At 43.9% G+C, this 22,826-nt stretch overlaps 1 protein-coding gene across 4 annotated transcripts in view; it reads left to right on the top strand.

The window, feature by feature from the left end:
- AKAP6 (A-kinase anchoring protein 6) overlaps positions 1-22,826 on the top strand; it is a 432,373-nt gene that overhangs the window by 147,361 nt on the left and 262,186 nt on the right. For 3 of the 4 annotated variants that reach the window (XM_060262490.1, XM_060262488.1, XM_060262491.1), the window contains 2 exons: positions 5,218-5,484; positions 19,079-20,863. In XM_060262490.1, the coding sequence (XP_060118473.1) occupies positions 5,218-5,484; positions 19,079-20,863 (2,052 nt within the window). The remainder of the gene's footprint in view (positions 1-5,217; positions 5,485-19,078; positions 20,864-22,826) is intronic. The other variant, XM_060262489.1, reaches the window with a different exon arrangement.

Raw genomic sequence — 22,826 nt, 5'->3', positions numbered from 1 at the left:
TTTTGCATTGGAGCGCAGCATGAAAACTAGTTCAGTTTGATTATATTAGGTCTGTTGTGGTTTTGATGGCACTGTCAATTAGAATTCCTAAGGCTTAACTATTGATTCTCAGCAACCAATCAGCATGGCTTCTGGACATTACTCTGTGGAGATCTGGAATCTAGGTGACTGTAGGCAGCAGCAACTCTGAGCTCCTGCCCTTTGAAAGAGGGGAAAGTCAACTCCATCCCCTTCCCCTAAGGCTGAGAAAATTCCTAAAAGCCTGAGGATTGTCTGTTTCCTATTAACCTGATGGGTACTAAAAGGGCTTGGCCTCTGTTGTTGCAATACTCTGCATAGTACCTTCATGGATCACTAGTGTTTAAAACAAGTATGGTTAGTAGTTAGTATTGGAGAGGTACCATGATTTAAATCTGTGCTTAGTCATGAAACTCATTGGTGACCTTGGGCCAGTCACTATTTCTCAGCCTGACCTCCACCCCAGAGCTGCTGTGAAAATAGACTGGGAATGGAGAACCATATTTATTGCTTAGGGTTGCCAAGTCCCATTTTTAAAATATCTGGGGACTTTGGGGGTGGAGCCAGGAGACTTTGGGGGTGGAGCCAGGAGACACTGGGGTGGAGCTAGGGGGAGGGGGGGAAACGGCGCCGGGGAGCGTCGTTGTGCTGCCGTGGCTGCTCCTCCGAGATGGGCTCAGGCTGGGCCCATCTCGGAGGAGCAGCTGCCGGGGGGGGGGCATCGTGGCGGCGTCCCGCGCTCCGCCTCTGCATTGGAATGGGGGGGTGGAGGCGGGCCAGGAGCGTGGCGAGCCGCGAGTCCGGGTCCTAGAGGGGCCCGGATTCGCGGCTCACCATGCTCCTGGCCTGCCTCCACCCTCCCCTTCTCTGGTTTGGCTGCTCCTCCGAGATGGGCTCAGGCTGGGCCCATCTCGGAGGAGCAGCTGCCGGGGGGGCGGCGCGGCAGCGTCGCGCGCTCCGCTCAGCCTCTGGGTTGGAATGGGGGGGGTGGAGGCGGGCCAGGAGCGTGGCGAGCCGCGAGTCCGGGTCCTAGAGGGGCCCGGATTCGCGGCTCGCCATGCTCCTGGCCCGCCTCCACCCTCCCCTTCTCTGCTTTGGCTGCTCCTCCGAGATGGGCTCAGCCTGGGCCCATCTCAGAGGAGCAGCTGCAGGGAGGGAGGGGGCGGCAGCAGCGCGGCAGCGTCGCCCGCTCTGGGATGGGGTGCCCACCGTTTCTCCCCCTCCCCCCACTTCTGTTTTTGGGGGGAGTGGGGGAAGAGGGTGGAAAACCTGGCATCCCCCACCAGAGCGGGAGGGTTGGGAAGGCTATCATTGCTTGATACTGCTTAATACTCTACAGAAGAAACACAATGTAAAAATATAATAAATCTGTATGCAGTGTTACACAGTAAGGATAACAATTATAACCCCATCTAAACATAAAGATGTAAAAGCAAGTGTTGTAAAATACTTTTTCTTTCTTAAGGAATGTCTGTACTCAGCTTGAAATTTCTATTACCAGACAAATTTATAATATTATTAAACTAAAGATCAACATTGCAGACATGCTCTTAAACCATCCATTTGTTTTGCAAGTAAGGTTGTCATATGCAATGAATAAGGGCTTATTTCTTGAAGGGGTTTACCATGAAATGAAAGAACATAAACCAAAGTACATTTGCTTCTGTCACCATTAACCGTGGAGTGCAAGAACCTTTCATCTTCCACTAGATTTTGTGTACATCTCTGCAGCTCTGTATCTCTCTGTCTTGCTAGGTGAATAATGGTAGAATTTTTGTTTAAATTTTAAAAATCTCTGAGATATATTCAAGCAAACCTTTGGAATCTGTGTGTGCTAGTAACTGTTTGTGGCAATGTTTACAGGGTTTTTTAACATTAACATAGGGCTCTGATTTAGATGACAGATAGTAGCAGCTGTTAAGTTATTGGGTCAGCTGTCTCCTGCAGGGTGAGTTAAATGGGCAGTTGTTGTTGTGATGGATGCAGTCTCTGTGCCTGCAAAATTCCATGATCAAAAATGCTTCTGTGGGGACCCTGAATTCAACACCAAATCCACAATATGTTAATTGCATAGTTTTATAAACATATGCCTGCTTTATGTTTTGGAACTACCATCATGTAAAGAAAGGTTGGCTTTGCAAAAATCAAAGAACCCGCTTTAGACAGTGATCATTCTAATATAGATTTACATTATGTAGGGTTTTCGCCCCTATCTGTGGGGGCAACAGGTCTGTGTAATTTTCAGTTTTTGTGGAATACTTTTAGGGAAGATGTCATCTCAAAAAAAAATCAAACAAGATTTTTCAAGAAAAAGTATATTTCTTTGGTGTCTGCTGGGTCTTAGGTGGAAAGTACCATCAGGTCACAGCAGATTTTTGACGCTGTATGGTTTTCAAGACAAGAGTACTAACCAGGACTGACTTCCATGATCAGGATACCCTGGTCAGGACTTGGTCTTTGGAATGCTATAATCCCCAACATGAATTGTGGAACTCTCTGGCAAGGGTAGCTGGTCAAGCCTCCTGCTTGATTTTTAAAAATCGTTTCCCTAAAGTCTGAAATCGATTAGATGAAATTTTTTTTCTTGCTATGGACTTTAGCTCTTACTGTGGATTTACTATTTTTAAAAATATCATTTTGTGTTTGTACATTGTTAGTGATAGTTTTAGTTTTAAGTTTGGGTCAGAGTCCAAAAGCTGCTATTCAAGATCTTTTAGAATTGTGAGACTCCTGTGTGAGAGGAAAAGCTGTCAATCAGTCTCCTCTGACTTTTATGGAAGCAAAGTGCCTGTCACTTACTCAAGAGTGCCTTTGGATCCAACCCAATGTTTAAATTTTCCTTAAGAGACCTTTGAATCTAAAAGGGCAGCCTTTGTAATTTCTTCATACTGTGTTTCATAAAAAGAAAGTCTGAGCTTGGTTGTGTTCCAGAAACAATGACTCAATAGCGCAATACTAGGAATACTTTCCTGGGAGTAAGCCCAGTTGAGTAGCCCTGAGTACATTCTGAATACACCTATTTAGTATTTCTCTCTGAAAGTATTAATATATAATTATTGTGACAATTATCAATATGTTCATTCATTCTTATTTTAAATAGACTGCCTGGTACTTCTGAGATTATAAATGAAGTGCCTGGTATCCATGAAATTATCTTTCCAGTTATGTTTAAGTAGCAGTGGGATAAAAAACTGGTGTCCTCTGGTTTGGGAATTCCATCTTCTTTTTTGACACTTAAATAACCTATCCTTTTGAACCTAAATACTTTGCCATTGAACATAACATAAAAATGTCACACAAGTTTTGACTCCCACTTCCTTCCTTTTGTTCTTGAAAATGAGCACTTGGGGGCAGGTCATGCTTTAGATACTTGACATACCTTTGAAGCTGTCATTGACTGTAGTCATGAAGATAGTGGGTGTCACTAGTTCTTTTAATATGTAAAGCTGGACTGGTTGAATAAATGAGTGAATGTAGTGAGACATCAGAAGCAAGTGGCAGTGTTCTGATTGGGATGGATGGCTTGCTGATATATGTGTTGTAATAACTCATAAAATACTGGCTTTCCAATATGCCCCTCTGCAGTACTCTCTGTCTCTCTACACACACACAGAGAGACTTCTTAGCTCTACCCACACTCTCTGTCACCAACAAATCATCTCACTCACTCATTCCCCCTCTTTCACTCCCCTTTCTCTACTGCAACTTGCCAACTATTAAAGGAACATACATATATAAATCCAAATCATTACAGAGCTATTCTGCCAGGCCTATGACTGTGGCTCCTAACTGAGAGCTGTATAGACCCTGCTGGACAGATTCCTTCTCCTCCTCCCATTTTTCCACCTCTCCTAGATTGAATTTTCCCCTGGAGAAGGTGAAAGGTTGATTCGTGCACCATCTAAATTGTGATGCACTATTTGTGTTTTAAATAATTTGTAATAGTTTTTATTATTATCTGTATTATGTTGTGACCTCCCTGAGACTTGTGACACCCTCACAACAACAACTGTGAAGTAGATTACGCTAACAGAGAATGACTGGCCCAAGGTCACTCAGGAGTTTCCATGGCAAAATGGGGATTTGAACCTGTGTCTCTCAGATTCTAATCTGACATCCTAATTACTCTGCCATGATGCTTGTGTACATTGTATAAATGTGTACTAATTTACAAAACAAAGACTCTGAAAACAGTTGATAATCTAATAAGAAACACTGAAGATAATCTAATAAGAGCAAAGAAGAGGCACAGCTATTATCTACATTCAAATGGAGATCATCAGCTAAAGCCATCAGCACCATGTCTGTCCAATAGCCTGGCCTGAAGGCAAATTGAAAGGGGTCTAAAGTAGATGAGTCATCCAGGAAGACCAGGAGTTGTTCTGCATCCACTCTGTCTATCACCTTGCCTAGAAAGTGAAAATTAGAGACTTATTGGATGGATAAAGACCAGAGATCATTTGGGTTGGATCAGACTTTGTAGCTCATGAAGACCTACTGGAGGAAAGCAAACTTAAAGAAGGAGCTGTGTAGCTATAGGATACAACACATAGTTATTTCTCTGTCCTGCATACAGCTTTCTTCCTCTAAATTAGGCTTGATGACAAGAGCTTTGATTAGGGCTCTCAGACAGATGATCCAGCTGCATAGCAAAATGGGGAATGTTGAGTTGTGTTGATCATGAGTTGTGTTTAGCTCTTATTCCACTTACATGCACTTTACTGGAAGCAACCCATGGCAAATTCTTTCCGTCTTAACTATTTTGAACTCAAAAAGGAGTGAGGTCTCTTCTGTTTTGCTTGCAGGTTTTTTTCGTGATATCTTTTTGCAAAGTGTGTTTGTTACTTTACAAGGTTCTTAGGGAACAAAGTAACCAGTCACCACAGTATTCAGGGTGATTAAGTTTTGCCCTCTGCTGTTTCCTGCCAGTCTGCTTAGTTACTTGGCTAGTATGGACTGCATCCCTGCACAAAGGTCTTGCTGTGTTGTATGCAACTCCCCTCTTTTCTGAAGATCGAAAAATATTAAGGGGCACTTCAGGAGAGAAGGACATACATTACGTGCACATGTATATACTGGAATGAACTCTATGTATTACACCATGTTATGAAATTTTTAAATGTAACTAATAATCTAGATCAGATTATTGTGGAACTTTCAGTATTCTAATATTCTCTCTCTCTCTCGCTCTCTTTACAGGATATATGCGAAGATATCTCTGATCATGTTGAGCAAATCCATGCTCTGCTAGAGACAGAGTTTTCCCTGAAGCTTCTATCTTATTCAGTCAATGTGATTGTTGACATCCATACAGTACAGCTTCTTTGGCACCAGCTCCGAGTTTCTGTTCTTGTTCTGAGAGAGAGAATTCTGCAGGGATTGCAGGATGCCAATGGGAATTATACCCGGCAGACTGATATTTTGCAAGCCTTTTCAGAGGAAACAAAGGAGGTATGGCAGGTCAATGTAAGAGCTTACTTTTCACATTTGAATTCTTACTTATGTTTGCTTACTTGAATCCTTTTAATGGTATCCAGTTACTTTTGCTACTATTAATTAATTTTCTATGTTGTTCCTCCAGAGTTCTGCTTGAGGCAGCATAAAACCAAAAAACCAAGCCATTAAGCAACAATTAAACATAAGCAGCATAAAACTGCCCATAAAATGGAGCGGACCATTGAAAAGCTGAAATGATAAAACCTCTAATTATAAACCTGAGTCAAAAGATGTGTTTACTTCTTTTAAGGCACCAGGCTAAAAGTAGTTGTCAGGTGAGCCTTAAAAGGATGGGCATTCCAAAGGTGAGGAGGTACCAGAAAATGTCCTCTCTTATAGCATACTGAATTGCTTCTGGAAACAGATGGGTAGCTAGTTTAGGTCTTTTAGCACTGGGGTGATGCAATCCCTGTAACCAACCCCTAACGGTAACTTGACAGCTGGGTTTTGGACCACTTGAAGTTTCCAAACCATTTTCAAAGGTAACCCTATGTAGAGCGCAATATAGTTATTTAACTAGGGTGTAATCAGAAAATGGATCACTATGGCCAGATCATGATTCTTGAGAAACAGCTAAAAGTGAACCAGCTGGAGCTGATAAAAAGTGCTAAATGTCATGGAGGAGAGCTGAGCATCTAAATTTAGGCCAAGATCCAGTAGCAGCCCCAAACTATGAAGCTGGTTCTTTTGGGGGTGTGCAACCCCTTTCTGGACAGGCTGCCTCTGCAGTCCCCAAGCAGCTTTTCTGTTACCACCAGCACCTCAGTTGTCTCAGTTTACTGGCCTTCATTCATTCCATTACCATCTCCAGGCACCTATTTAGGACTTCCACAGACCCACCTGGTTTAGCTGTTAAGGAGAAATAGAATTGAGTCTCATCTGCATATCGGTGGCACCTCACTTCAGATGTCCAGATGTTCTCTCCTATCACTTTCACATAGACGTTAAATATAATGGGGAAACCTGTATGATCCCATAGCATAAATGCCACAGGGCTGAGCAGCAGTCCCCCAGCACCACCTTCTGAAATTAGTTGACCACAATGCCTCCTCCTCCCAGACCAGCCAGCCAATGGTAATAAAAGCTGCTGAGAGGTCCAGGAGAATTAAGTCACTCTCCTAGTAAAGGTCAGCATAAGCATGGCCATTTTCATCCAAATCCCAGGCTTTAATCCAGAACAAAATGGATCTAGAGAATCTATCTTCTCTGAGACTGCCGGAAGCTGTGTAGCTACCACCCACTCAAGCACCTTGCCCAAAAATGAAATATTAACTACTTGGTGGTAGCTGTTTAGGTCATTTGGGTTCAGAGATGCCTTCTCCAAGAGAGGTCTCTCAACCACCTCTTTCAAAGTATATAGGTATTTATTAGCTCCTTGGCTCATTCTACCAACTCAGCCTGGTGCAATGCAATTAACCATGAGGGGCCAGACTAGATGTGGTGGGCCACACACTTTGAAGCTCATTGTCCCCATCATGCCTCTCCAACTGAAAGTCATCCATGCAACTAAGAACAATAACATCCTGAGAATGAACTAGTTCAACCATGGTATCTAAACTGTGATTGATGCAAACAATTTAATCTGCAAAATGCACTGCAAAGGAATCACAGCAGGCGTCTTTGTTTTCTGGTTCAAAATCCTTTGGGACTTAAGATAAAAGCCCCTTTACAATTCAGAAAAACCCCATTGTGTAGATATAGTGGTGATAGAAAACCGAGCTCACTTCGCTGCCATCACTACCACAGAGTAGGTGTGATTACATGCTCTCACTGGTGTTCGGTCACATTTGCTTCTTGTTTCTCTCCCTTTGTGCTCTAACCATCTGCTCAACAGTTTCATCATCTCAAGGTCCCCAGTAAACCAAGAGATATTTCAGATTCCATTGAAGGAGAGAAGGTACTCAGGCAATCATATCCATAGCCTGGATCATCTCTCATTTCACAGATCAATGAGGGCAAACAGGCTGAGTGAAAAATCCCTAGGAGACATTAGGAACTGCTCTCAATCCATTAGCCACTTGGGACAGACCATCCTAATTGTCCTCCTTCCCATTTGGAGTTTCTGAGTGTAAGTCTAAATCTTGCCAGATAATGGTCTGTTCATGACAAGTGTGGAGTGGGAAATTCCCCCATTACCAAACCATTTCTCTTTTACCCAGAGAAAATAAAATCAAATATATTATCTGCTGTATGCACAGATACCAGAATGTTCTGGAACAGTTCCCATAGCTGCTGCTGTCAGGGCACCCTAACTACTGCTGAAGATGCTTGGTTCAGACAATTCAAGCTAACTCCAGTCAATTTCAGAGTTATGTAGTAAGTCTTCAACTGGCATTGCAATTGTCAGAGTGAGCTTAAATAAAATGGAGATCTTTTAGAAAGGTTAGTCTCTTCTATAACAGTTGCATATGAGTCGGGTTGGCACCTGTGTCCCAAAATGTGTGAAATGTAACACATATTTTGACCCTAAAGTTTGGAGTCTTTACATTTTTTTGCATAGCACTGAGAGTGAATTCATTTATCTTGTTGTCTTTAAAGGAGAGTGGTAAGTACACATTAACATCACTGTTAAAAGCGTTTTATATATTTACTGCTAATGTTTACCCTGTGATTGCATGATTACATGAAGGATTTCCCTGCAGATCTAACTATGTGCTATAAATCCAGTTTAAAACAATGTGATCTATTGTAAGTCTTACATTCCAGTTCTTAGGGTTAGGTGCAACCCATTGCCATATATAGAATATTACAACTATTGGCACTAAGCGAAGGGTTTTGTTGTTCAGTCACACAGTTGAGTCTGACTCTTTGCGACCCTATGGACAAAGTCACTCCAGGCCCTCCTGTCTTCCACCATCCTCCAAAGTCTGCTCAAATTCGTGTTTGTTACATCAGTAATGCTGTCCAGCCATCTCATCTTTTGCCGTCCCCTTTTTCTTTTGCGAAGGGTAAAAGCAGCTCTGAACCACCATTTGGAACTTTTTGTTTCAAAGCCAGTTGAAACATTATGGATGCAGACAGGGAGCTGCCAAGAAGTGTGTTGTAAGCACTCTACTTAGTGGGAACCACATTTAAAATTGCATCTTGCCTGGTTAGCAGAATCTATATGTTAGTGTGGCATTTGCCCCCCAAGGTCGGAATGAAGAGTCAGACACAATGCATTGGAATAAAATTTGGGCCACTTTATTAATTAACAGCATAAACAGCAAGGGAACCCCACCAGCGGCCTGGCCAGGGCTAGGGGTCACTGCGACCGCTCCCCTGCCATTAACGGGCGAGAGACCCAGCCCCCCAGCCGGAGCTGAGCAACTCAGCTCCCTCCAGGCAGGGCCAGCAGGGAGGCCCGCACCAGAGGGCCCAAACCCAGACGCACGTCTCGGCAGAAAGGCACCCTCTAGCCAAGCCTCCTGGACAGTCTGCAATCTCCAAACCCGGGTCTCCAAACCCCAAGGTTGTTCATGCCAGACCCCAAATGCCCCAAAAGGGGGATGCTTCGCAGTCCTCCCCTAGCCGCATAGTGTCCTAAACCCCAAAAACCTGCCAACTAAAGTGACCACCTATTTAAAGGCACCTTCCCTAAGCCAATTCCACAATCCACTGCACTGCTATGCAGAGTAGGCGAAAAACACACCCCAGCAACAGCCAATCGGCCGAGGCGTAAAAAATTCCTACCCGGCTCCTCAAATGAGGGAACCAGCGAAGCCTACATAACAGACAGGGCGGGCGGGAGGGCCGATCGATGAAGGACTGCTGGGGGGAAGCAGGAGCTAGCCGTTAAAGCGGCTAGCCCCACCCCCCACATTGCGCGCCCAAACGGGCGAGCTCTGACTCCTCCCTCCCAGGGAGGCAAACAGAGCCGACGCAGTCTAGCAGCTACGCTGCAGGCTGCTGGCTCACGATTATGTGCATTGTATAGAGGTAGGGTAGAAATGCTGCATGCATATGAGTGGGGAAAGCTTTTAAACCTATTGTGCTGGTCACATGGTATACCAAAGTATGTACTTCTTGGTGGCCTCCTTCGAACCACCTTCATGTTTAAATTAGTCCTCACAGAAGGGTCCTTGTACACATTGCCAGAGCTGAAGCATGCAGAAAACTGAAGGCAGTATCCCAAAGGTGCTATGAAAAACTCTTTAATAAGAACAATCCAGGTATTACCTTTCAAGTGCTTCATCAGGGAATTCTAAAAACTGTTGCTAAGAAGTATGCTTTCCTTCTCTCCTCCCAACTTAACTTGAATGTCTTACAGAAGGGATAGAACTGAGGGTGAATTGAGGCTGCACTTGCCTGAGGCTATAACAAGAGCTTTGGATTTCCCTGTGCATGGAGCAGAACCAGACTGATGCTGTGGTTTGACAGGATGAAGTCCTTACAGACAACATCAAAGACATGTCTTTTTCAGATTTCTAAATCTGAATTTTAAATCCAGTCTCCAGGCAAAAAGATGATGAGTCAGGCTCTTCTTTAGATCTGCCACTACATTTACTTATGACAACCCAAAGTCTGACTCTCTTTGCGCTTGGAAGGTTTATGCACAAGTTTGAAAACTCCAAGTTGCTTTCTAAAACTCTCCTTGTCAGATCAGTCAAGATAGCAGTAAAAAAAAATCTGTGATCAGATACACCTTGCATTTTTCCAAAGCTAATATTGTAATCTGTGCTCAGATACACCTTGTATTTTTCCAAAGCTAATATTATTTATTTAAAAGATATATATGCCACCTCTCCAGAGATCTGCTTAAGGTGACTTACAACTAAAACAAGGCAATAAAATCAGTCAAGGCATTAAAAATGAGCACAAAACACTGAACGACTTAAAGCCATAGTAATAAAACAGCCTTTGGCCTAGAAATAGGACCATGAAAGAGCCAGAAAGATGGAATCCATCAGTCTCAAACAAGCTGCCCCCACCCTTAATTAGAATTGAAACTGTGTGGAGGGGTTATATAATAAGATTGTATGACAACTGCTCGTTTCTCAGCAATGCATACTTTACCTCCTATTTTTTTTTGGGGGGGGGGGGAGTGAAATCAGCCATAGATCATGTTTTGTATTTTTTCTGTGGCACTTCCATTTCTTGATGTGATGAGGATGATAGTGAGTGACTTGTCCATTTTTCATGAGACTTGACATGGAAAACTTCCATAGTGGAGTGGTGGTTCAAACCTGATTCTCCCAGATCCTAGTCTGATGCTCTGACCACCGCACTGGATCTCTGCTTTCTGTCCTTCTTGTTGACCTGTCCCTGGAGAAAGTAAGGCAAGGGCATAGGGTTGCCAAGTCCCCCGTGGCCTCTGTCACGCACACAGCACAGTGATGTCACCCAGAAGTGACATCATTGCGCCAGAGATGCCGCATGCCAAATGCTCTAGGTGTTTCTGGGAAAACTCTATGGTTTTCCCAGATGCTCTAGCAATTTGGGATGGAAAAACTCTATGGTACCTATTGTACCATAGAGTTTTCCCTCCCAGATTGCTAGATTATCCAGGAAAACCATAAAGTTTTCCTGGAAATGCCTAGAGCGGCCGGCACATGGTGTTGCCAGTGTGATGATGTCACTTCCAGTTGTCGTCATTGCGCTGGCAATGTCGAGGGAGGTTTTCACCGCCAGCCCAATGTCGGCTGGTGGGTTGGGAACCTCCAGGGTGGGAGAACCTACGCCCAGCCCGGTGGCTTGGCAGCTTACCAGGGCAAAAGCTGTCCAGTAGCAAGTCACTTGAATTATGTGGTGGCTGCTACTGCCAAGTCCCACCAAATTGTACATAAATTGTATGGTGGCTGCCACTCTGCCTATGTGGGTTATGTGGCATCAAGTATTCTAGCAGCCATACTGGACCAGGGTGATAGATTCATGTGTGTAGCCATGGTCTGAAGTTGTAGAACACAGTTTGAAAGTTTAGCGGCACCTTTAAGACTAACAAAATTTTATTAAAGGTATAAGTTTTTGTGTACAAGCACACTTCTTCAGATATAAGTCTGCTTGCACACAAAAGCTTATACCCTGAATAAAATTTTGTTGGTCTTAAAGGTGCCACAGGACTCAAAGAGAGCCAGTTTGGTGTAGTGGTTAAGTGTGTAGACTCTTATCTGGGAGAACCGGGTTTGATTCCCCACTCCTCCATTTACAGCTGCTGGAATGGCCTTGGGTTAGCCATAGCTCTTGCAGGAGTTATCCTTGAAAGGGCAGCTTCTCTCTGATTCAGAGAGAAGGGCAGAAGATATTGGATTTATATCCCGCCCTCCACTCCGAAGAGTCTCAGAGCGGCTCACAATCTCCTTTACCTCCCCCCCCCCACAACAGACACCCTGTGAGGTGGGTGGGGCTGGAGAGGGCTCTCACAGTAGCTGCCCTTTCAAGGACAACCTCTGCCAGAGCTATGGCTGACCCAAGGCCATTCCAGCAACTGCAAGTGGAGGAGTGGGGAATCAAACCCGGTTCTCCCAGATAAGAGTCCGCACACTTAACCACTACACCAAACTGGTAGCAAGTCTCCCAGGTGAGTCATATAGTTGTTGCTGTTGTGTAGTCACCAGCTGGTCACCTTGGGATCAGGCCTGGAAGAGTCATGTGTTATCACACCATGGTGTTTGGTGGTTGCAGCTGAGTCTGGCCCTGATGAGTCCTTCCTTCAGGGCAATGGGGAAAGGAGAAAAGGTGGATTGAGAGGCCAAAGCAGCTCATTAAAGGGCCCTTCACCTTTGCCTTTTAATGACAGAAATCAAGGTTTGAAGGCTGACAATATTGTTGAGGTTCCCTAGAAGCCTCACAGTGGCCACTGAGATTTCAGAGGGCTTCCATTTCTTTAAACATATAGGGGCTGCTTATGTTGTTGTTGGGGGTGGGGGTGGTAACACCATCATTTTTTAAAAAAAAAAAGAACATTCAATTTTTCTGTCAACCTGGTGCTTTATCAGAAAAATCTAGCTTGGTAAAATGCTGACTTGTTAAAATGCTAACTATGTCTGTTCTCCCACTTCTATTGCCTATCTATACCTGCTGCTGCTTCAGATCTAGTTTCAGCTGGCATGCCTTTTACTGGAATAAACATTTTTAGCATGATTTTAAAGAAACTATTTCCCAGTGAACATAGGTAGACTGATATTGAACAGAGAAATGGCCTTTCCTTGCTGAATAAACACACCTGTACACCAAATATGCAATTGTCCTCAGAATTTCATGAACATGTTTATTGTTATGAATTACTGGGTTGGATCCCATGATCTGCAGACATAAGGAGGTGATGGTTACATATCTTTCCTCTGTTCTCCTTCCCCAAACAGTACTTTCTGGTTCTAGGAAAGTTTATTTCCAAAGCTACAGGATTTGCATGACCGAATAGTTTCTTCACTGCAGTCTCCTGCCCTGCACCATTATTCAACCACATGAGTCTTAAAATTCCGGGAATAAACTTACTTGCGGATCAGAAAGGACTGCTGGCAGAAAGGGCATGAGGGAAGTATGTGCAAATGTCAGCACCTGTCATTGATGGATTGCAGAATGCAATGCATTATCTTTTTATGTAGGGCTTGTTTTTTTCCAAGGTTCTGAGCCTATACAAAGTTCTGGCCAGATGCCGCATCCAAGAGTTCTTAGGCTTTTGTCTTCCAAGATCTCCTTTGTCCATGTTTGGTATTTCTAGACATAGTTGTGACTCCACCAGAAGTGGTAATCTAGAGCAGTTTATTAGCTGTGAAGTGGGGATATGTTAACATAGCAAGAAGAATGTCAATGAAAATGACATTTCTTTAGCGAATCTTGCTGCATTTTCATTTTGGAAGCAATTACTGTGTGGAAATGGGACTATGAGCCCCTTTGTCCCTACTCCACATTCTTTATGTGCATGGGCAAAGGACAGTGCATGAAGAGTCATGACATGACATCCATTATCCACATGCTTACAAATCCTACAACAATGGCAAATATAATATTTGCTCTAGACCATTCTTGGCGGTTGAACAACCAACTCTTTGTCTGAGTACTTCATATTCATTCTATGGCCTGTAATTCTTCCATTTTTGTGTCTGAACTGAATTTGGTATATGCTTTGCGGAGCCTTTCTTCATACTCTGTCCTACAAAACGCCATTCTTCAGAGAGTAGCTTCATAGTTCTTCTTTAAAAGTAACTGACTGTGCTTTTCTGTTGATTCTTTTAAAGGAAAAGAGAAAGAGAACATCCCCAAGGTTTGTAGGGAGGAAAATCCAGGCTATTATTAAGAACAGCGAGGAAAAACAGGACCATAGATGTACTTGAAGAGAACATTCGGGTGGCTTAGGTGGTAGTTGGAGTAATGAGGTTATAACTGGTGACAGTTTTTGTATATTTGCAGAAAAGCTGGGGAGAGGCTGTGCCTCAGTGGTAGAACATCTGCTAGGTATGCAGAAGGTCCCCAGCACCTCCAGGTAATGGTTTTGGTAGCTAGTGATGTGAAAGACCTCAAGACTCTGCTTGCAGGTATAGTGAACAATGCTGAGTATTTTCCTGAGTCATTTTCCTGAGTCCTGATCATGTTACTACTAAATGTAGTAGGAGTTTGGAAATATATCAGAGCTTGATTTGGTTAGTAAGCAATGCTCCCTCTAAGCTGTGGAGCCTTGTGAGCAAAAATTCTACTTTGTGAGCTACTGGCATTAAAGTTGTGAGCTTCTGCATAAATTAATTTGCTCTGGGGCCATTTTTTCTGAGCTAAGACAAAAATATGTGAGCTAAAAATCAGTGAGCTAGCTCACACTAACTCAGCTTAGAGGGAACACTGCTTGTAACCACATCACAGAGAAACAAGGGTTTCTGCCCTCTCAAGCCATTTTCCCAAAATGAAACAAGCCAAGATTAAGGCATTATTTGCACAGTTAGGGCTGTATGTACAGTATTATGGAATACTGAATGTGTCTCAGCTGGATAGACCAAGGTCTGTGTTTGTGTGAAAGTTTTTGAACCATTACATATAATTCAATGCACCTCCCCATTTTTTTTTAAAAAAATAGTTACATAAACCTGATAATTTTCCTGTCAACTGCAAAACTGTTCTTTTGATTATGTTGCACATAAACACCCCGTAAAAGGGTATTTCCATGTTCATATCAATGTACCCCTGGATATGAGTTGCTGGCCATGGAGCACAACAGGACATTGGATTACGTGGGTGTTTCACCTGTTCCAGTACTCTTTCTGTACACAAAGTAAGGAACAAGAAGGAATGTTTAATGCATAAAGTTGTAGTGCTTATTAACATATTTCAAAAACTTTTTATAATACGAAGTAATACAAAGGATTCTGATTACTGTAATTGAAAGACCTTATACGTTTTCATTTTATGTATGTTGTATATATTATTTATTACATTGGATATTAAACAATTCTCTCTTGTGACAACAGGGCTCAGGGTGGTGTACAACAGTGGGATACATTCATATAATAAATACATAATTAAAACAGTTAAAATTAGGCTTTCCAACCCTCCTGCCCTGGCGGGGGACCCCAGGATTTCCAGCCTCTTCCCCTGCTCCCCAAAAAAACAGAAGCGGGGGAAGGGGGAAAACGGCGCCAAGGAGCGTGGCCCGGTGAGTGGCAGGGGCGGCGGGACCACGGCGATTGTCCCAGGCTGGCTGCCCTCTGGCCGCTTTTGGCCTTGCTCCCCCCCCCCTTCGGCGGCTCCCGCGGGGAGGAGGGGGTGTCTGGGCTGGGCTCCGAGCCCCCTTCAGCCGCAGCTGACCGGGCCGCCCCCTTTCTGAAGTTGGTCCCATCCCCGGCGGGATGGCAAGAGCTGCTATGCTGGCTGGCTGGGCTGGCCCCCCGAGGGGCTGGGTGGGCGGGCGGCCAATGACTGGCAGCAGCAGCCGGGGCTGGGGTGGGGAGGACACGGCAGTGTGCATCGTGGCATCGCCAGAGAGAACATGGCCCAGTGAGTGGCAGGGGTGGCGGGGTGCTGTGGGGCCGCAGGCTGGCTGGCGGGGCTGGCTGCTTTTGGCCTTGCTCCCCCCCCTCCGGTGGCTCCCACGGGGAGGAAGGGGGCGTCTGGGCCGGGCTGGGCTCCGAGCCCCCTTCGGCCAGAACTCCCTTCGGAGTTCAGTTATGCTTGTCACACCCTTGCTCCTGGCTCCATCCCCAAAGTCTCCTGGCTCCACCCCCAAAGTCCCCAGATATTTCTTGAATTGGACTTGGCAACCCTAGTTAAAATACAGTAAAAAGTGAAACAGTCAGCCTAATAGATGATGCTAGAATCTTCCAGTTGGGCTACTGCCTCATGAGGGGGGAAGGCAGGGAGTAGGAGTGCCAGACAGATGGAACCATCACTGTCCTCAACCAAATGACTGGTGGAACATCTGTGTCTTACAGGCCCTGTGGAGCTGCATAGTTCCTGCAGGACATGGATGTTGTTCAGCAGAGAGTTCCACCAGGTTGGAGCCAGGGAGGAGAACTGAGATCCTTTATAAGTAACTGTTTACTTAGGAAGCACTTTGATAATGCACCATTATAGTATACAAGCAGGGAACCAGCAAGGACTCACAGGGGACACTTCTTTTTCTCCTGTTTACCATTCTGTACACTATATACTTTGCTTCTTGTGGCAACCCCTATATCCTCTATCCTTTTCCCAGTCCCTTCTACTCTTTAACAGAGTGGGGGGGGGGTTATCTTCTGTTCCAGAATTCAGCTTTATTTGTTATTTATTCATTTCATTTATATCCCACTTTTCTTCTCAATAGGGACCTGAAGCAGTTCACATCATTCTCTTACCCTCCTTTTTCCATCATTCTCTTACCCTCATTTTTCCAATCACAACAATCTTGTGTGGTAGGTTAGGCAGAGAGTATGTGTCTGACCCAAGCTCACTTAGCAAACTTTCATGGCAGAGTGAGGTCTTTAGGATCCCTGTTCCTAGTCTGACATCCAATCCCCTGCAGGAGATTCACAAATATCTCTCCCCACACCCAATTACCCCATGCCATGCCCAGAAGATGGCAAAACAACAACAACCCAACCCTCCAGGATCCCTGGCCAAACTGTCCTGGAGAAAATTGCCTCTTGACCCCAAAGTGGCAATCAGTATTTCCCCAGGTGTGTAACATAGCATTTCCCTGGGTGTGACCAACATATCTGCGGGACCGTCTCTTTCCATATATGCCCAGGAGGTCATTATGTTTGGCCTCCCAACATCTGTTGGCCGTCCCCGGCCCAAGAGACACCCACCTTGCCTCAGCTTGAGCCAGGGCTTTTTCAGTCTTGGCCCCAACTTGATGGAATCAGCTCCCTATTGAGATCTGGGCCCTACCTGGCTTATTAGCCTTCCGTAGAAGAAGAACAAGACTGTAGATTTATACCCCGCCCTTCTCTCTGAATCAGAGTCTCAGAGCGGCTTACAATCTCCTATACCTTCTTCCCCCACAACAGACACCCTGTGAGGTGGGTTGGGCTGAGAGGGCTCTCCCAGCAGCTGCCCTTTCAAGGACAACCTCTGCCAGAGCTATGGCTGACCCAAGGCCATTCCAGCAGCTGCAAGTGGAGGAGTGAAGAATCAAACCCGGTTCTCCCAGATAAGAGTCTGCACACTTCACCACTACACCAAACTGGCCTGTAAAATGGAGCTGTTCTGCCAGACTTTTAGCTGAGGCTGTGGACGTCTATTCTTGATCTGGGGAAGGATGGTGGCTCAGTGGTAGAGCATCTGCTTGGTAAGCAGAAGGTCCCGGGTTCAATCCCCAGCATCTCCAACTAAAAGGGTCCAGGCAAATAGGTGTGAAAACCCTTAGCTTGAGACCCTGGAGAGCCGCTGCCAGTCTGAATAGACACTGCTGACTTTAATGGACTGAGGGTCTGATTCAGTATAAGGCAGCTTCATATGTTCATATATGTTCAATTGGTTGGCCTCCCCAGCCAGCACTGTCATCTGTGCTAGGAAATGGAATAAAAACTGCCATCCCTATGAGATATCATGATGTGAGATGGCTAGGCTGGGCAATATGTGATGTCATGGTAATCTGAGTGCTGTTGAATTGTCTGTTTATAAAATGTTTTTATTGTATTTTATTGTTTTATCATATGTTGTACTCCGCTCTGAGCCCTATGGGGAATGGGCGGAATAGAAATTTACTAAAATAAATAAGAAATTAGAAAGGGCCATGAAAAGTAAGCACTTGATGCAACCCTTCTTGCCCTCCCTCTTATGATCTGCCCATAGCTCTTTAAATTTTAACAGGGAAAGGACTGAACTGGCTCCAGACTTCACCATGCCAGCACTGACCCTGCTGAGGGCTTCTCCTTGCCACTAGCACTGGAGGTAGCAGAGCCCAGCTCCTCAGCCTGAAACACAGTGGGTGCTTCTGGGATCCTTGGCTGTTGTAGTGGCCATTTCTTCCTGGCTGTGGGGGCTTTTTAATTTTTTTTAATTGGCAATTGAATGGTGTTATTAGTGATATAACACTATAGCAATATATATGCCAGCTTCTCTGAATTCCTGGCTTTCATTTAAATAAAAATATATGCCTATAGTTCCTTTTCCTTTATATCTCTTCAAAGGGGAAAAAACCCTAGAGATTTAATTTCTTTTTCTTTTTTTAAGGATAGCTGAAAGCCCAGCACATATATTGCAGTACTCTTATATGGATATAACACTATTCAATTGTCATTTTTAAAAGGCTTCCATGGTGAGGGAGGAAATCATCAATGCCACTGGGGACCACTTAACCAGAACCAGCTTGTACTAGTGGAAGGAGTATGAAAACTCAACTGTAAAATTATCACTACAGGAAAAAAGGGGAAAGAAGAGGAATTGGAGGAAGAGAAGGAATCACCCCTAAACTACCTCAGTGAGTTGAGTCCCCCTAGAAATAATATACTTGCTAGGTGACATCAACTCACAGAGACAGATAATTTGGGTGTGATTCCTTCTCTTCCTCCTCTTTGTACAAGTGACATTTTATTTTTGTTCCATTCTTCAATACCAGTGTCAAATGGGATGGATTATTCTGTGTCCACTGAGATGAGTTAATACTCATGGAAAGAATATCTTTTCTCTCTCAGTGGAGGAAGACATTCTGGAATGGGATGTTCGGAAGCAGTGTCCCACACCCTGACTGAGTGGATGAGGCCACTTTCTGAATTACTCTCCTACCTATTTTCAAAACCAAACATATAAGACCACAGACACCCTAGATGACTTGCAAAGTTTCTTTGAATTTCGTGTGGGTTTTGCAAGATTTTCCTCAGATGTGATTTTAGAAACAACTAGAATTAATAGAAAGAACTCTAATTATTCATGATAGGCACAGCAGAAATGTTGCGCTACTTCAAGTAGAAATCAATTTATGAATGTTCAGGACTCTTGTCAGGCAGGATTTTGATCTTAGTATTTTATTTTTAAATATTTCCTTACAGCATATAAATTTTCCCTGGACTGGACTGGAGTGTAGTGTATGAATGTTATTTTCTACAGAGGAAAACTGTTCCTTATTTTTGATATGCTGTATTTATATCGATGAGCTGAAAAATGCATTTTCCTATTACCTACTGATACAAATGATATATTTTTTTTTACAAAAGCTTGTCCCTTTTCTATTTTGTCACAGGACCGTCTTGACTCTTTAACTGAAGTGGATGATTCAGGACAGCTAACTATCAAATGTTCTCAAAATTACTTGTCATTGGATTGTGGAATTACTGCATTTGAACTGTCTGACTACAGCCCTAGTGAGGAGTTGCTTGGTGCTCTTGGTGACATGACTTCCAGTCAGACTAAAGCAAAATCATTTGAATCCTGGAATTGTGGTGAAATGGAAGAAGACTTTCCAGAGCTGATCAGAAGTGTGGGATTACTGACGGTAGCAACAGACACAATTGCTTCCAAAGTTAAGAGAGGCATTAATGGAACAGAAGTCCATTTGCCATTGTCGAAAGAAGGCAAAGCATCATCCACTATATCCACTGACCTTCCACTTTCTCATATTTCAGGGAACTTGCCTCTTTATAAAGAATTTTGCACTGAAGTTTCTAGCATATCAGCTGAAGCTGAGACACTATCTGACTTGGTCAAACAGGAATTGAATCCAGTACCATCCAGTGGTAAAAATACTAAGCAACATCCTCACTGTGAAAACCCAACTTCAAAGAGATCAATAAGAGATTGTTTTGACTACAACGAGGATTCTCCTACCCAACCCACCTTGCCCAAAAGAGGTTTGTTTTTAAAAGAAGACATATTTAAAACAGATATGGTTGTAAATGATATCAAAAACCAAATCTCTCTGATGTTTAAGACAGAATTAAGTAGGAGCACACCCTCATTGTTAGATCCACCAGACAGGTCCAAGCTCTGTCTGGCATTACAAACAGCATACACTAACTGTCCCTCTGCCATCAGTCAGTCCTGTGACTGTTTACACAACATAGGTGATCAGAACCTTGAATATGCAATAAAAAACCACTTCAAGGAAGGTTCACCTGGTCTAGGTAAGTCTAGTAACTTCACTAGAAGGGAGAAACTGAGGTGCAAGAAGACACATGATATTCCTGAAGAGGTGGCATCATGCAAGATATCTGGAATTGTATCAAGTGCAACATCGGTAAAGCAGATAAAGAAAAGAACAGCTTCTTTGCAAAATGGAATTCCTTTTGGTAGCTTACAGTCCATGGAAGGAACAGAAAGTGATTCAACTTCCACTTCTTCTGACCCTTGTAAACGTCAAGAACTGAATGGCCAGTATTGCAGTGATCATTCTACTTCATCAGCTCACAGTCAAATAGGTGGATCTTCAGCTGACTCAGAGTCTGTGGTGTCTTCATCCCCAGTTCTTCCAAGAAATAAGGGCAAAAAGGCTCACTTACCTTCACCAAGTTCTGTTAATACTGATAGTAAAGTTGTTGAGGCCTGGTATGGTTCTGATGAGTACTTAGCACTTCCATCACACCTCAAACAGACTGAAGTGCTTGCTCTGAAGTTAGAAAATTTGACAAAGCTACTTCCACAGAAACCTCAAGGAGAGACCATTCAAAACATTGATGACTGGGAACTCTCAGAAATGAACTCTGATTCTGAGCTTTATCCAACGTACCAGATTAAAAAGAAGCAAAAAAGATTAGGGAGAGTTTCACCAAGTTCTTCAAGTGACATTGTATCTTCAGTTGGTGACAGCATTGAATCTGGTCCTCTTAGTGATATACTTTCAGATGAAGAGCTTTGTACATCCTCATCTAGCATTAAAAAGTACATAGAAGATAGGACACAAACACCCTCAGTAACACAGCCTTCTCATAAGAATGAATTATCAACCTCAAATAAATCAGCTTTAATTCAGCAGCTATTGCAAGATATCCAACACCAGCATAATTATGAAATTATATGGGAAAAAATGGAGGTAAGGAAGAATTTTTTAAAAAATAGTTTATCACTTATAACGGCATAGGCTGGGGTTTTTTTTACAGTGGTATGTAGAACTGTCTCAGTAAGCTGTTTGTAATTCATACAAAGTCAGGAACACTTTTTACTCATTTTAAAATCTGTTCGTTTAATATGCTCAGGGTTTATTCACAAAGAAATTTTAAAATGCCCTCCAAATCACAGTTTTCCTAACCTATGTACTGTTGCTTGGAACTGTGTGGTAATGTTTCACTTTTCAAAAACATAACATGTTGATGGCTCTTCAAAGTATGTCTTTGTCTATGGCAACTTTGTCCTTCTACTTCCTCCTTCATTTTCATCCTCCCAGTCCTGTGCCCCAGATACAGAAGAGGCAAGAAGAGACAGTCGGAATGGGAGAGATCAGGGATTCTGTTGGTTCCCTAGATGACTTGTTTTCAGTTTGGATTAGGATATAGGCTATTGGAGAAATATGGCTCCTGAAGTTAATAGTCTGTTCTTTAAACAGGCCTTCCTTACTAACTTACTTACTTATTTAATTTATACCACGCCTTTCTCCTCTCCATATGAACATATGAAGCTGTCTTGTACTGAATCAGACCCTCGGTCGATCAAAGTCAGTATTGTTGTCTACTCAGACTGGCAGCAGCTCTCCAGGGTCTCAAGCTGAGGTTTTTCACGCCTATTTGTCTGGACCCTTTTTAGTTGGAGATGCCAGGGATTGAACCTGGGACCTTCTGCTTACCAAGCAGATGCTCTACCAGTGAGCCACCATCCCTCCCCAACATAGGATTCAGAGGATCTTACATCATTCTCTATCATTACAACAATCTTCTGAGGCAGGTTAGGCTGTGGGAGTGTGTGACTAGATGTCATACCACAAAGGGTCCCTGAGTGGAGTATGAATTGGGGGAGCCTGGGAACAGCCCCAAGAGAGGCTGCACACAGGAGGGAAAGACAAGACTAATTACTGAGGGCACCTTAAAAGTAGCAATTGCAAGAATTAGCCTCTTAAGGAATTAGGGTTGCCAATCCCCAGGTGGGGGCAGGGGATCCCCCGGTTTGGAGGCCCTCCCCCCGCTTCAGGGTCGTCAGAAAGCGGGGGGAGGGGAGGGAAATGTCTGCTGGGAACTCTATTATTCCCTATGGAGATTTATTCCCATAGAAAATCATGGAGAATTGATCCACGAGTATCTGGGGCTCTGGGGAGCCTGTTTTTTGGGATAGAGGCACCAAATTTTCAGTGTAGTATTTAGTGCATCTCCCCAAAATACCCCCCAAGTTTCAAAAAGATTGGACCAGGGGGTCCAATTCTGTGAGCCCCAAAATAAGGTGCCCCAATCCTTCATTATTTCCTATGGAAGGAAGGCATTGAAAAGGTGTGCTGTCCCTTTAAATATGATGGTCCGAACTCCCTTTGGAGTTCAATTATGCTTGTCACAGTCTTGATCTTGGCTCCACCCCTAATGTCTCCTGGCTCCACCCCCAAAGTCTCCTGGCCCCACCCCCAAAGTCCCCAGATATTTCTTGAATTGGACTTGGCAACCCTATAAGGAATAAAGGCTGTCTTGGGAGTAGAGGCCACCTGGGTAGTAAAAGTTACTCAGGTATAGATCAAGAGAGCCAGGGAGTGGGTGCATCAGGAGTAAAGAGAATAAAAGGCATGAGCAGGAGGAGTGAGAGGAGGGGGAGACTGCTGGCTGGAAAGCACAAGAGGACAGCTGGAAAAGTCTGGAAGGTTAGAAAAACAGCAAGCTATTCTTTGAAGGCCTGGTCACCTGAAAGCCTAACCCTGTGGTGAGGGTGCAGTGGCTAGAGGCAGGAACTCACACTTGGGAATACAAGCAGTGTCTTGATGTAGACAGGTGGAAAAGATAAGGAGGTAGGCAGACCTCCAGGTTGTAATCAGGTATTTGAACCCAAGACTGTTATCTGGGAAAGCAACAATAAACAAAACCTAG

This window comes from Heteronotia binoei, chromosome 21 (genome assembly GCF_032191835.1).
Source record: "Heteronotia binoei isolate CCM8104 ecotype False Entrance Well chromosome 21, APGP_CSIRO_Hbin_v1, whole genome shotgun sequence".
Classification (NCBI taxonomy): Eukaryota; Metazoa; Chordata; class Lepidosauria; order Squamata; family Gekkonidae; genus Heteronotia; species Heteronotia binoei.
Note: the sequence above shows the minus strand (reverse complement) of the source record. Positions and strands in the feature narration are given on the sequence as shown.